We start from the raw sequence: 16,203 nt of genomic DNA, 5'->3' as shown, positions 1-16,203 counted from the left end.
TCTTTGAGCTCCTTGTTGGTAAGGATTCCTCTATACTCTTCTATGTGTTCCTTGATGTCACCCTAGATCATGTCAAAGAAGCCTCCCCCCCACCCAACTTCCCTTGCAGCATTCAAGATATTCCTGATTCTACATCAATAGTGGGGAAGCCCCTGAGATCATCGACTACCTCACACCATAATGGCTTCCAACATGCATTGACTGTCTTAGGCTTTAGGGCACCTACAGCCTCTGCAGTAAGCACAGTTCCAACCATAATTGTGACGCTCTTCCATAAATCCACTATTTTTTAAATAAATTTATTTATTTTTTTACTTACTTTTGGCTGCATTGGGTCTTTGTTGCTGTGCGTGGGCTTCCTCTAGTTGTGGCGAGCAGGAGCTACTCTTCATTGCGGTGCACGGGCTTCTCATTGCAGTGGCTTCTCTTGTTGCCAAGTGCGGGCTCTAGGAGCGTGGGCTTCAGTAGTTGCAGCACACGGGCTCAGTAGTTGTGGTGCACGGGCTTAGCTGCTCTGCAGCATATGGGATCTTCCTGGACCAGGGATGGAACCCGTGTCCCCTGCATTGGCAGGCGGTTTCTTAACCACTGCACCACGACGGAAGTCCCTAAATCCACAATGTTGCAATCAGGGTTAGCACCAAGGGCAGCATGAATCTTCCTGAAGGTGAGGCAGGTATAAGTTGCCTTAATGTCCTCGATGATGCCTTGATTGAGTGGCTGCAGCAGTGATACAGTGTTAGGAGGCAGGAACATCACTTCCACCTCCTTGTCAATGAGGCAGAGAAATTGAGTTAGTTGGGAGCATTGTCAATTATGAGGAGCACCTTGAATGGTAGCTCTTTCTCTTTGAGGTATTTCTTCATTTTAGGAATGAAGCACTGGTGGAACCATTCCAAGAACAAGACGGCTGTCACCCAAGCTTTCCTGTTGTGCTGCCAGAACAGCATAGACAATTTTTGTTTTTGTTCTTTTGGGCCCAGGAGTTGTTTGCTCATAGACTAGGCTTGATCATGTGACCTGCTGCATTGCCACATAGCCCGAGAGTAAGGTAAGCTTTCCAGTCCTTGAACCCCAGGATCTGCTTGGCATTCTGACGGATGTAGGTACGACTGGGCATCAGCCTGTTTTATCACAATTGAAGACTTGCTCTAGAAGGTAGCCTTTCTCTTCTTGAGTTCTTCTGGGAACACTGATGTTGCTTTGGCACTGGCCGATGTCGATTCTCCTGTGATCTTTAAGTTCTTGAGGGTGTAGCATTTTACCAGCTAACCAGCCATCTATTAGTGCCCTTAAACTCCTTCCTCTCACTCTCCTCACCCCTCACAACAGTGCACACAGAGGCTAAGTGCTCTTTCACACGTAATTTTGCCATCCAAAGGGACATACTTCTGTAACATGTCCCCTAGCCACATACAAAATACAAGCACTTTGTAAGCACTTTGTCATGAACCTGTGAGACCATTTCTGCCATTGTAGGGGCAGCTCTAACCCTTCCATGAACTTCGGCTTCTTTCTGCTTTACTGTGAGAATGTTCCATTTGTTCTTAGTGACCTTACATCCCACTTTGGCAAGCCACACGCCACTTTTCAGAAGATCAAAGATCTGTATTTTCTTGTCGAGAGACAGCACTTTCTGCTCTCTCTTGGCATTTGAGGAATTGTTTTGACCACTTAACTGCTTTTTGGGAGCCATTTTTCACAGAAACCAAGCATGAACACACAATACAAGTAGCAAACGAAGGGAACACCAGACCAGCAATGCTCAGACAATGAGCACTGGAGAGAGTGCAGGTCTGTGACGTGGTAGGTGGCCACAGTAGGGTGTGCCTACACATCACTTCATTCACGTGGCTTCAGCATAGTGATCGGCATGGGGCAAAATTGGGGGCAAAGTTTTGCTTTTTGCAACTTTCTGGAATTTTTTTAAAAATAATATTTTCAATTCAAGGTTGGTCGAATCTGCGAATTCAGAACCCACGGATATGGGATACAGAGGACTGACTGTACTGCGCAGTTTGCTTTTCCACAAACGTGTCATGCTTTTACACTACTGAGCTTTTGCACATGCTATTCCTGGTATAGAATTCCCTTCCTTTGATTCTTTGCCTAAGCAATTTCCACTCAACTCCAAAGACCCAGTTCACATGGGTGAAGCATTCCTCAGAGCAAGTAACCTGTAATCTGAGTCCTGAAGTATAGGAGGAAGTTCATTGTTGAAAGTGGTGATGTACGTAGCAAGAGAAAGAATTCTGAGCAAGGGGCACAACATGGGCAATTGGTCAGAGATAAGACAGAGCACAGTTCATCAAGGAACTGAAAGGCACAAAAAAGACTAGGGTAGCCAAGAGCTGGAGATAACCTAAATGTCCACTGACAGATAACTGGATAAATAAAATGTGCTGTATACATTCAGTGGAATGCTGTTCAGTCTTAAGAAAGAAATTCTGTAATGTGTAACAATGTGGATGATCCTTGAGCACATTATGCTAAGTGAAATAAGCCAGTCATAGAAAGACAAACACTGCATGATTCCACTTATGTGAGGTATCTAAAATAGTTGAATTCATAGAATCAAAGAGTAGAATGGTGGTTGTCAGGAGCTGCGGAGAGAAGGAAATTGGAAGCATAAAGTAATATCATAATCAACGGGCATAAGTTTCAGTTAAGCAAGATCAATAAGCTCTAGAGAGCTGTATATATTGAATTAAGAGGGGGGGAACTGGATTGGAAATTTGTTTAGCCACTAGCAGATAAACGTTCTTAAATATTAGTATTATATGCATCCTTAAGGAATTTATAATATATTTTTTACAAAGACTCATGCCTTCAACTTTTCTAATATACAGGAAGTAAAACATTACTTATTATCTACACTATAAACATTTTCAAACACAGTACCTATAAACTGAAATTAGGAACATCTGTATTAAATGGAAAGATTACATATTAATTTAAGGATTAGATCAAGAATAAGTAAATCACTTAGAAAATAGCAGCAACATAGTTGATATAGAGTGTAAATATCTTAATGTAAAATAATGATAACCTTGTTCAGTTGGAGTATGGTTTGTTAGTGACTGTGTGTGATTGTGGATTTTAATACATAATCTGTTAGGCAACAAATGACTTTTCCAAGTGTTGGATTAAAAATGAATCAACTACAAAATTAAAAGTCAAACCCCCAAATAAAGCAAAAATACTAACAAATTTAATGGGCTCTCTAACCCACTAAAGTACTACAATACTTGGCACAAGGTAAGAAACATGGATTAATGATCCATGGGAATATTGTCTCTAGAGAAATGAAACTACATAGTACGGCAGATAATTGGATCACCACAATTCACATGTAGTTTAAGGTCACACAACATAGGGATTACCTTTTGATTTTATAAAGCTTTTTTTTTTTAATCTCTTGTGGTTAGATCCCTGTAAAATGCATGAGAACCCACAAGATTTCCTAACTGGTTCTTGGTAAAGTGACAGGTCATTTTGTGGTTTGTAAGGAAATAGCTTCCAGTTGGAGAATTTGTTTATTAAGAGTAGGGTAAATAAATCCTTCAAGATGTCCAATGAATGGCTCCTTTAAGATTAATGTTCTGAAGCACATTGAGGAGTTCCATAAACACAGGATTCATAGAAATATTATTCTGTAGAAAACCAAGAGGATTCTTTGGCAAATCATGTTTTTTTTTGGTACCAACTAACAGACTTATTTTCATGGGTTAGTTAACAAAGATAACTTATATGTATGTACATGTGGTTATATGTGAGATTATATGTATGAAAAGTGCTGTTTAAAATGTCAAACTATTGTTATTTTCTACGTATGCAAGATTATATATATACATACATATGTACACACACATATGTATGTACACACACATATATTCCCACTGCTCAGGAAATGAGGGGCATTAAATCAGAACATGTTTATCAACAAGTAAGCTGATAGAGGATGGGCAGCTGCCCTTGGTCACGGGACACTTATCCTTTCTGTTGTGTTTAATTCACCTGGCGCCATTCCACTCGATCCATAGTAACTTATTGAGAGGCAGATTCCATTTTCCAAGGTGGCAGAAAAAGATCCAAACTTGCTGACAGCTTTATTCTCTGCATTTGATTCTTCTAAAAGATAAAATCAAATCAAGAACATTTTTGTTTTATCAAAAGGAAATGTAAGCAAAACTCAGTGTGAAGTAGAAATCACCCAAATATGTAAAAGCATGGATATGATTAAGTAAATTATGATATGTACATATACCAATGAATTATTATGAAATCATTAAAAAGTCTTTTTTTTTAAATCTTTAGATATATATTTTTTAATCAAAGTATAATTGACTTACATTAGTTTCAGGTACACAGCATAGTGGTTTGATATTTTTATAGATTATGCACCATACAGTTATTATAATATGATTTTTTAAAATATTTAATGAATAGGAAACTGCTCATCATGATAAAGTGAAAGACATACACTGTGAATAGTGGTTACTGCTGGGATGGTAGAATTATGAGCAACTGTCATCTTTTTAAAGTATTCCTATATTTCCTAATTTTTATAGTAAACCATATATTTTTATATCAGATAAAACAAAGAAGAGTAATTTTTAAATTTCTGTTTTTAAGTTCTTGGGTACATTCAAACTTGTCAAACATTGTATTCTTACTTTGAATTTATAAAACACTGTGACTATAACTAAATGTATTAGCTAGATTTAGTCATTGATCTTATTACTTATTACTAACTTGAGTCCAAAAGCATTTTATTAATTAACTCATCTCCATTTGCAGGTATAACCTACACTGGGCAAGAAGCAATTAATTTTTCCAGCTGGTGTTGCCGGGACATGTTAAATGGTGTTATCAAGAAGTTTCATGGTGTATGATCAATGGACATCCACTTGGAACTCTCATCTACAAGCAGGTCGAGATGCTCATGGCCAAATTTAGGATTTTTTTCTTGTTCTTGCAGTTTAAGAAAATTGATACTACATGGAGATCCAAGTGATAGATCATAGATAGAAACCCTATCATTCACAGTCAGTATCGCAGAGAAGCCAAACCTTCAGTAGGAATCAATTAATAAGGACCTGAGTCCTAGAGATTGCACTTGGTACAGTGCATTAAACAAAATTCAGAACAGAAAGGACATTGCAAACTCAATGTTGCTACAAAAAGGTAGCCAGGCGAGGTAGACTCTCCATGTCAGCTGGAATCAAGAGCTGGGTTCCCAGAAGAGGCAAAACCAAGTAAGCAGCCCACTATAGATGGGCTATGTATATGATGTATATATCCCCTTTACATTAGGGAAAGTGTATATAAACAAGATGGCAAAACACTTCAGTTATCATCTGTAAAAATTACACATGCTACCTGCCAGGGATGCATGTGTTTCTGTTAGGTGGATAGGTTTGACCTATGGTGGAAGTACTGATACCCACTGCCACAAAGATGCAGCTGCTTACCTTTTTCAAAATGTTGCTCTCCTTCTCCTTCTCCTTCCTCATCTTCTGAAGGATAATCCTCTTTTTTCTCCTTTTTCAAAATTTTCTTAGGGTCTCTTAAATGAATTAAAAAATTGTGCTTGTCCTTTTTCACTTTCACTTTGATAAAAGTTGGGCCTGGAGAAGAATCATGGGATAGAAAATGGGCTGATTGTGATGCCCCAATTAAGCTCTGTGATAAGACCTCTAAATAATGCAGCATAGCATTTAAGTCAGGGACTAGAAATACCTAGGGATGTCACTACTTTTATAAAAAGATACCTAAAAGAAAAAAGTGTTGGTGGAATTCCAGGAAGGAACAGCAGGTGGATCAGGGAGATGTTTGCAGACTTTCTGCTCATACCTAAAATCCAATTACAGAAGGGAGAGTAAATTGGCTAAGGTATACCTATACTCAACTTTATGATCAATCACACATGATGGTTAACGTGAAAGGATTTTGTAATTGATAAAGAATTGCATAAATGTTAGTTACAGTAGTTATTATTGTTAGTAGGAACATATAAGAATTTCCCAAACAAAACATTTTCTGCTAGTGTTCTGACTCATTCTTTGTCTCCTCTTCCAGCTTTTTTCTTTTTTTTTTTAACCCAGCCTTTCCTTTTCAACTTTCATTGAATGATCATATCTCAAAGTTGATAGAATTAAGATAAAAATGTACTTACTATGAACCATCTGAAACATATATATTACATGCATATGCAAATATTGATAAGAGTAAAGAACGGTTACTGAAAATGGAACATAGCATTTTAAAACTTGAGTCCAGTGCTTTTCTCAGTTCTGTGATTCTGAGTTCCATTTTTAGTTACTACTATTTGTACCCTACACCCAGGGTTGATATTCAAAATATTAAACACTAAAAAATATTGTAATATAAATAAATATGCACACCTATCTATTAATAAAAATCCCTTTCATGTTTTAAATGTCTTTATTTTTATTTATTTTTTTTGGCTGCACAAAGTGGCCTGCGGGATCTCAGTTCCCGACCAGGGATCAAAGCCCGCCCCCTGCAGTGGAAGCCGGAGTCCTCACCACTGGACCGCCAGGGAAGTCCCCCCTTTCATGTTTTAAATAAACAAACTTTATATAATAAAACAGTCTGGCATTTGATATAAGTTGTACCACAAACCATTCTTTAAATAATTTGAATAATTTGTAGGCCTTTTTAGTTTAAAAATCATTGGTAGGATCTTTTGTTTGATGTGGCAGTTACTATCTAATGATGCTTGAGCCATGATTCCACATAGGGAATAGCGTTCTCACTCTTGTAATGATTTCCTCATTAAATTGATGGTCATTTGATGATAGGAAGGAAGGAAGGAAGGGAGGAAGGGAAGAAGGGAGGAAGGGAGAAAGGGAGGAAGGAAGGAAGGAAAATTAAGAGAGGGCTGGAGGAAGGGTAGGGAGTGAGAAGGGGCGGGCTGGTGTCGCAGGCAGAGTGTGGATGGGAGGAGCCCTGGTGTCCCTTGTTGGGTTGCCTAATCTTGTGGACATTAAACAGGATCTTGCTTACACTCCCTCCCCACTGACTTTTCCCAGCTCTCAGAGACCACAGCTCCCTACTAGACAATAAGCTGTCAAATAAAACCCAGGTCCTCAAACCCATCCTAAGAAATCTTTAAAGCAAAGTGAAAAGAGAAGCTCTACAAGATGTCCCCAGTAAGTTCCCTAGAGCCCAGATCTGCTCTTCCCTTGGGGAGAATGAAACATTTCCTTTTTCCAGACTAGGTCCTCCTCAGCTCATCTCCAAGACCTCCCTCCCACTTAATGACTTCTGAATCCAGAGGCAATTTCTTTATAGCAAAAATAACTGGATATTGGCAGCAGGCCCCCAAACTCTGTGCTCCAGAAACCAAATCAGGAATTTGCTCTAAATTCACAGTATGTGCTTAGTTTCTGAGATAACACTATGTGTTGTAATTAACATTATTAAGTAACGATTTGCTTACTGCAGTTACTATTATACTATTTTCCAATCCTATGGAAATATTTTCATATTTTAACAACTGGAATGTTTGTCTTAGTGTGCCCAGGTAACCTCACGGCTGGCCTGTGCCTTGCAGAGGCTATTACAACAGAAGAGTGTGAAGTCTGAAAGTGGGGAACGTTGTGCATAAATGAATCACTGGGGGCACATTACTACTCTCATGTATCATACTCAGGAGTACAAGGCCCCAGGATTACCTGAAATGGGTTAATATCTTCCAAACCATTAACCAGCTGCTTTCAAAATGTACCTTTTTCAAATGTTGTCTTTTCTACTTCAATCTGCCCTCCATCGGAAGGATACAGATAATAATTTGTTCCTGAGATTTGGACTGGTACTTCTCCCATGTTGTATCCACGAAACTAGAAAAGAAAACATCATGCTTTGCGTGTGGAATGGCAATGGACAAAAATTAGGTCATCCATGTGAGCCAGTTAAAGCTGCCATAAGCCTAATTTCTGCTAAATGATTTGTCACTTTGTAGACTCAGAGGCCAGTGTCCATCTTATCTTTGGCACCTCCTGTAGTGTTATAATGACAGGTAGAATTAAAGAAGGTACATGATTTTAAACTCTGTTCACTGGAGCATCCTCATAACCCAGTGCAATTCAAATCACTGGACTATTGCCAAGGCAGTGCGAAAAGTTATTAATTTCTCCTTCATTGGCTGTTAATTTCCTGTTTAAAGAGAGCTAATATACTGAGGAGTATTGGTACTTTACATTTTAGAAGGTCAAGTGTTAAAGACTTTTTTTTTTTTTTTACTAAGTGTCGCTAATAGAGCTCCAAGTGATACTGATGCAGGCTAAAGCTTGAGAACAACTGGCTCAGAGTAGTAACTAGAAAGGACAAGGGCTGTTACTTTTTTTCCCATCTTTTTTTTTTTTCTGATTAGGTTTTTCTCATAAAACAGCTTGAGGGAGAGATTGGCAAAGGGAAGGTTTCACAAAAGCATACAGGCAAGTAACGTGGGTGCATACAGAGAGACAACCCAATGTACTCAGCAAGTCCCATCATCTGAGACAGAAAAAGCCAACCTCTTTGTCCACTATTGTAACTGAGCAGGACTCTATGGGCCTTCCTGGGACAGACTCCTCCCCCATATCCTCTGCTTTAGCTCCTCTGAAGTACCTAGATAATAGTATTTGAGGCACATTTCCTGAGTTGCCTTACAGATACTAAAACCAGCACCAAATGGAAGAAATGAACTATTGTACTTGATGACCATGAGCACCATAGCCCCCAGACCTACTGGTGCCTAAGGATTGATAATGTTAACCCCTGTGACACTGCCCTGTTACCTCACCATCAACCAATCAGAGAAGTCTTCAGGAGATGGTCACATACCCTGCGACTTCCCTCCCTCACCTGGCCTTTAAAAATGCTTTCCTGAAACCCATTGGGAAGTTGGTTGCTTTGAGCACTAGCTGCCCAGGACTCCTTGCTTGGTGCCCTGCGATAAACGTTGCACTTTCCTTCACCACAACCCGGTGTCAGTAGACTGGCGTTACTGTGTGCAGGCAAGTGGACCCAAGTTTGGTTTGATACAATGCTGATCTATCACAGTTGCTTATTTACATACACCTAAGTGAATGCTTTTGTGTCAAATTTCCATCTTTACCACCCCTAGAAACCTAGCTTCATGGCACTCAAGAAAAACTGGCCTAAGGGTGTTCCTGTCTTGATGATCAGCTGCAAAGAAGGTCCTAGGTATCACAGGATGGACTGCAGGTCTGAGATCTTCTATACTAGAAGAAACCCCAAGGCCTCTGTGGTGGCAGTGAAGACTGAAAACCTTATGTTTCCACAGAAGCTGTGTTCTTCCCCAAACAATTAGGAATGACCCAAAGGAGCTTTTTAGAAAATTGATTTTACCGAGTAAACGATCTCAGGTTCTGGTTCCTGGAGGGGCTCCTCTGTTATTTCCAGGATCTTTATTTGCTCTTCTTCCAATTTCTCCTTTAAAAAATTTTCTCTCTTGAAATTCCTACCATCTTCTTTCTCTAGTTTTTCCTTGCCTTTCTTTTTACCAGAGTCCTTACTCTTCTTTTCTGCTTTTCTTTCTTCCTTTAAGCGTTCCTCTTCAGCTAACCTATCTTGTTCTTTCCATGCCTGTAAACACATTTTTAAAAAATTAATAGGATTTTGAAACAAATCTGATCCTATTCAGGTTCACTCTGGAGAATATTTAACATGATTTTTATAAGCTGTATCTCTGATGGATCAAAATACTGAGCTAGAAATTGTGGTGTCATCCTTGATTCTCTTTCTCTCACCCAACTTCTGTATGCTAAACCCTGCCAATCCTCTGCAGAGATCTCTCTTCACTTCAGCTTTTTCTCTCACCCTCTGTTGAAGTTTTCTCTACTTCAGGTCTTTTAATCTTTAACCTGAACTACTGCATCAGCCTCTTAGCTGGTCTCCCTGGCTCTTATACTTTTCCACAAGAATCCAATCCCCAATTTAGGTTCTAAACATGGTTAATCAGCAGTATGGTAGACAAGATGTACAAAGAAACATTCCTGGCATAAAATATTTCAGAAATGATGGCTAAAATATCAAATCATCATTGTAATGCATAGCAATGTAATGAAATGCATTGTAATGCATAGCAATGTTGGCAGCAAAGTAAAAAATATGAGAAAGCACTAATTCAATGAGGGAAGGAAGCACTGAAAACAGCAGTTTCCCAGGGTTATCTGCCCATCCCTGGAAGCCAAGAACTTGGGTTTTGGGAGTTATAGGGACTAGAGCCAGAACCCAGGAGATCAGAGACCTGTGAATAGCATGGGTATTTTTTTAAAATGACACCTTCACTGAGCGAACTAGAAAAAAATCTTGCCCCATAGAGTAAAATCATGAAAGCTAGTCAGCTTCCCTGGCCCTGAGTTAAAGTAGGGGCAGAGAGGGCAGGAGGAAATTGGCCCTGAGAACGCTTAACCACAAGCCTGTCCTCACATAGATTTGTGGCCAAAATGTACATCACCTTAAAAGTATTCTGAAAAGATTGTGGGCAAAATGTGAGTTCACAAAGGAAAATCACAAAATCTGAGGAACTAAGTCAAAATCAAAAACCTGAAGAAGAAACAAACTCTGAAATTAATTTGCAAAGACTGCAGATATTGGAATTATCAGAGAATATAAAATAAGTATTTTAATATGCTTAAAGAAAGAAAAGGAGGCATCAAAAGTATCAGTAAAAACAAGAGAGTATCAAAAATCAGTGAGTTTGAAAGCCCTATTGGAAATGGAATAGGAGTTTTGAAAAGGCAGTATTTGAACAGATAATGGATGAGACATTTCCAGAGCTGATGAAAGACACTAACCAGTGAATCAAACCCAGGAAATGATAGTGATGTGCTGGACCTGGGTCATATTGACTTGGAAGAGTTTATTGTTAAACTTTCAGGAATTTTGCGAGTCAGTTTTAACCACATCCATTATTAAAATCAAATGATACAAATGCACAATAAAATACCATTAAAAACAAAGGCAATAAACACTCAAAACGTACCACTTTCCTAACTACTTTGTTACATTTAACTATGATTTATGCCAGCGGTCCCCAACCTTTTTGGCACCAGGGACCGGTTTTGTGGAAGACAATTTTTCCACGGACAGGGCTGGGTGGGGGGTGGTTCAGGAGGTAATGCGAGTGACGGTTCAGGCAGTAATGTGAGCGATGGGGAGTGAAAGGGAGCAGCAAATGAAGCTTCCCTTCCTCGCCCGCCCACAGCTCTCACAGCGGCCCAGTTCCTAACAGGCCGAGGACCAGTAGTGGTCAGCAGCCTGGGGGTTGGGGACCCCTGATCTATGCTCTTGGGGTTATCTATGTAAATTGTATCTGTATGGTAGAATTATAACAGTGTGCTACTGCATATTGTTTCCAACTCCACATACAGTGACATCTTATCAGTAGCTTGAAGTCAGCCATGATGGGAGTATTTACACTACAGATATCAGCAAATGCTACAAATCAGGGATTTATTGACTACTCGTTGACTACATAGACTTTAAAAAATGATGGAGAAGATGTTAATAATGCAGTGTGCTGTGTTTTGAGCTGTTACACTGTAACTAGCACAAAAAAAATTGAGGAAATATCCTTCGAGTATTTAAAAACTATTACCTGATTCAGCAAAGAAGTTGCTAATATCATTGGTGAATAAGTGAGACATATCCCTCTGTTGCTCACTTTTGTCTTACTTGCTTATGTAAATGAAAATATCAATCAGCATTCATTGTGGCACTACCCTTGTTTGTCAGTTGCAACTATAGGCTGGCTAAAGATGTAAGAGCTTAGTAAAAATCAATGAAAGCAATTCTGTGAGAATCCACTGGCTAAATGGAATTTACAATAAAGAGTATTACCTATTTTATTATTTGTAAATTGTGTGCTATACATACCATATATCAGTAAAATTTAGAATAAACTATCTATTTATCTATACAGAATTTTTTTTCCTAGAGAGCTAATGCTAAACATTTACCAGCACACCACCACATGTTTTCAAAGCAGCTAGAGAGAAAAGATGAACTGTCTATAAAAGAATGACAAGTTAGATCAACAATCAATTTATTGGGTTGGCCAAAAAGTCTGTTCCATAACATCTTATGGAAAAACCTGAACAAAATTTTGGCCAACCCAATATTAACAACTACAGCATCAGGTAGAAAAATGTGGAACAAAATCTTGAGAGTACTAACAGGATACAAAAAAGTCAACCAAGAATTTTATAAATTAAAACTATGTTTAATAAATAAGGTAAAGTAAAACCATTTTTCAGACCTGTTCAATAGCAACAAACCCTCACTAAAGGAAGTTCTAAAGGAAATACTCACAAAATAGAAGATGTGAGAAGAAATGCTCAACAAAACAAATGGCAAGCATGGGGCTAAATCTCAATAGCACTGACTGTATAAAGCAATGACAATAATAATGTCTAATTTGTGGGAACAAAAAAAATCAAGATAAAACTTAAACACAGGTTGGGAGAGAGTAAGCCGTTTTAATAATTCCTTGTATTGTTCTGGAAGAAAGATATTTTACTGAGACTTCATTAAATTATATATACAAGTTGAAAATCTAGAGCAACCACTAGAAGAATAGAAATAAAGTGTATACATTATAAACTTTTCCTATTAAGAGCCAGATAGTAAATAACTTAGGCTTTTTGGGTCAAAAGACAATATCAAGGATATTGTGTAGGTATTTATGTAACAAGCAAGAAAAGTAATTTCTGCAAATATTTTATTGACAACTCACTGAGTACAATTTTTCCCCAGAATACAGTCTACAAATATGAAAAACAGAATTCTTCTGGTGAGGGAGGATAACATTTTACTTAGAGTTAAAATTAGTGTTCCCTATCATCAAATTGATTGCAAGTAAAAAAGGAAAAAAACATACAAAAGAAAACAAGAAAAAAGGATCACAGAAAAGGTAGGAAAATAGAAAACAGATTGAAAATCGAAAATAAACTATATATCTTAATATATAGTTTATTAGAATAGGTATAAATGGATTCAAGTCTTCTGCTAAAAGAAAAATCATCAGTATAATTTTTTTTAAATCTAGTTTATAATTCCTGTTTACAAGAGACACACTTAAATTATCAAGCCACAGAAAGGTAAAAATAAAGAGATAGAATTTGTCAGTAAAATACTATCTGAAAGAAAGCTCCTATCCCTTTGTTTTTCTTTATTAATTTTAGAATCAGCTTTCTAAGGTTCATTAAAAAACTGCTGAAATTTTGATAGGAATATATTTCTATTTCCCATTGTGGTCACAGGGACTCTAGCCCTTGGTGTTATGAGAATGGTGAAGAAAAGGGCCATTGTGAAAAAACTACCTATTGTTGAAACTCTGGGCTGCTGTAACATGATTTGTTCAGATAAAACTAGAACCCTGATGAAGAATGAAATGACTGTTACCCACATATTTACTTCAGATGGCCTGTGTGCTGAGGTTACTGGAGTTGGCTACAATCCATTTGGGGAAGTGATTGTTGATGGTGGTGTTGTTCATGGATTCTATAACCCATCTGTTAGCAAAATTGTTGAGGCGGGCTGTGTGTGCAATGATGTTGTAATTAGAAACAACACTCTAATGGGGAAACCAACGGAAGGAGCCTTAATTGCTCTTGTAGTGAAGATGGGTCTTGATGGAGTTCAACAGGATTATATCAGAAAAGCTGAATACCCTTTTACCTCTGAGCAGAAGTGGATGGCTGTCAAGTGTGTGCACCGAACACAGCAGAAAACAAAATCAACCGATGTAACTAACAAAACCTAAACCCGCTGACCTGACTCAGGATCTAGAAGAGGTCAGCCTGGCACAGATATGAAAAACGTACCAATTAAAAAAAAGCCCCACGGGACTTTGCTGGTGGCGCAGTGGTTAAGAATCCACCTACCAATGCAGGGGACACGGGTTCGATTCCTGGTCTGGGAAGATCCCACGTGCAGTGGAGCAACTAAGCCCGTGCGCCACAACTACTAAGCCTGTGCTCTAGAGCCAGCGAGCCACAACTACTGAGCCCATGTGCCGCAACTGCTAAAGCCTGCATGCCTAGAGCCCTGCTCTGCAACAACAAGCCTGCACACCGCAAAGAAGAGTAGCCCCTGCTCGCCGCAACTAGAGAAGCCTGCAGGTTGCAACGAAGACCCAACGCAGCCAAAAATAAATAAATAAACAAACAAAACAAAAGAAAGTATGAGCATATACTTTTAAAGGTATATGAGTATATTTCATATCCTAAACTGAGTCTTCTCATCCAGACCATGGTATATTTTCCCACTTATTCAGGTGTTTATTGTCCTTCAATAATATGTTGTAATTTTCTCCATAAAGAAAAATCTTTTATTAATTTATTTTTCTTGCCACCTTATAGTTTTTGTTGCTCTTGTGAATGATATTGGTTTTATGTTACATTTTCTAATCAGTTATTGCTGGTGAATAGGAACTCCAGCGATTTCTTTTTCTATGTTAATCTTGCATACAGTAACCTTGCTGTGCTTCCTTAATTCATTTTAAAAGCCAACATGCACCCCAATTTCATAGCAGCATTATTTACAATAGCCAAGATAGGGAAGCAACTTAAGTGTCCATCAACAGATGAACAGCTAAAGTAGATGTGATATATATATATATATATATATATACACACAATAGAATACTACTCAGCCGTAAAAAGAATTAAATTTTGCCATTTGCAGCAACATGGATAGACTTGGAGGGTATTATGCTACGTGAAATAAGTCAGAGAAAGACAAATACTGTATGATATCACTTACATGTAGAATCTAAAAAATACAAAAAAACTAGTGAATATAAAAAAAAGAAACAGACTCACAGATATAGAGAACAGATTAGTAGTTACCAGTGGGGAGAGGGAGGGGGAGGGGCAATATAGGGGAAGGAGATTAAGAGGTACAAAGTATTAGGTATAAAATAAACTACACGGATCTATTGCACAACACAGGGAATATAGCCAATATTTTGTAACAACTATAAATGTAGTGATTCTTTTTTTAGTTATAGTTATATCTTTATTTGAAAATCTCATCTGCCAACTTAGTGCTTTCCACCAACTCGGGGTGCAGAAACCTTCACAGGCTTCACAATCTTTTGATTAGGTGCTGCCTTTGTAATAGCCATTGCTGTCTTTATAAAATTGTGAATCACTATACTGAACACGTGTAACTTATATAATATTGTACATCAACTATACTTAAATTAAAAAAAAGAGCCAACACATGGTGCTTCCCTGGTTGTTTGGTGGTTAAGATCCCATGGTTCCACTACAGGAGGCGTGGGTTCGATCCCTGTTCAGGGAAGTTCCACATACCGTGAGGTGCAGCACCTCCCCCCCCAAAAAAGAAGCCAACGTAACCTTAATAGTAATGCTTGTTAAGAACAACACAAAAGCCTATCATTTCATTCATCATAGACACAAAAATTCTAGATAAAATACTATCAGAACAGAGTAAGTTATTTATTAAAATAATTAAATATTAAAATATTAATTAAAATATTAAAATAATAACATTCCATGAAAAAAATGGTGCTATAATTTTTCATCAATAATGTACATAAAGATGGACCCAGGGACTTAACTAAAAATTAAAATTCCTAGGTTCTATTCCCAAAGATCAGTTAGAATGGAGTGAAAACATGTATATTTTAAGTCTCTCCTCCCCCCAGAGATACCTAGGCAATTACAGCATATGTGGTTTTGTGGGATAAGGACTAAACTTTAGGAAATGCTGAGGAGAAGTTTGTTTTAGAAATACAAAGGTTATTCATATTGTTAAATCAATCTCCATAATTCAATATATCTCCTAAATAAAGGGGAAAAAACCCCAATAGATATTAGTTTCAATACCAACAGATACTTTAAAAATTTACTAAGATTAAGCAGCAAATAATAATAAACTTAAAGATTTGCCATGTAATTATCTTTATCATTAATACCAAGAAGCCAGGGAGGCTCACCAGTCTTAACCAATGCTCTTTTGAGGGTTATTGCATACTGATGGAGGTGGGAAAATCAGCTCCTGCCTACACAGTCTATAAGCTTACAACAAAGCTACTGGAATTAAAATAGTATGGTACTTGTATAAGAATAATTAACTGAAACAGAATACAGCATTCAAAAATGGTTTAAAATACCATCACATTGGGATTAGGTTTTC

The 16,203-nt window shown here is 37.9% G+C and overlaps 1 protein-coding gene across 5 annotated transcripts in view; it reads right to left on the bottom strand.

The window, feature by feature from the left end:
• The window catches only part of SPAG17 (sperm associated antigen 17), a 172,559-nt gene that overhangs the window by 92,534 nt on the left and 63,822 nt on the right, over window positions 1-16,203 (bottom strand). For 4 of the 5 annotated variants that reach the window (XR_012333560.1, XM_073809001.1, XM_073809005.1 and 1 more), the window contains 4 exons: window positions 9,382-9,618; window positions 7,757-7,868; window positions 5,475-5,630; window positions 4,018-4,131 (listed from right to left, as the gene is read on the bottom strand). Coding sequence is in view for 4 of the 5 variants with exons in the window: in XM_073809001.1 (XP_073665102.1) it covers window positions 4,018-4,131; window positions 5,475-5,630; window positions 7,757-7,868; window positions 9,382-9,618 (619 nt within the window). In the remaining variant the exon portion in view is untranslated. The remainder of the gene's footprint in view (window positions 1-4,017; window positions 4,132-5,474; window positions 5,631-7,756; window positions 7,869-9,381; window positions 9,619-16,203) is intronic. The other variant, XM_073809010.1, reaches the window with a different exon arrangement.

This window comes from Tursiops truncatus, chromosome 1 (genome assembly GCF_011762595.2).
Source record: "Tursiops truncatus isolate mTurTru1 chromosome 1, mTurTru1.mat.Y, whole genome shotgun sequence".
NCBI lineage: Eukaryota > Metazoa > Chordata > Mammalia > Artiodactyla > Delphinidae > Tursiops > Tursiops truncatus.
This window is presented reverse-complemented; position numbering and strand designations above follow the sequence as displayed.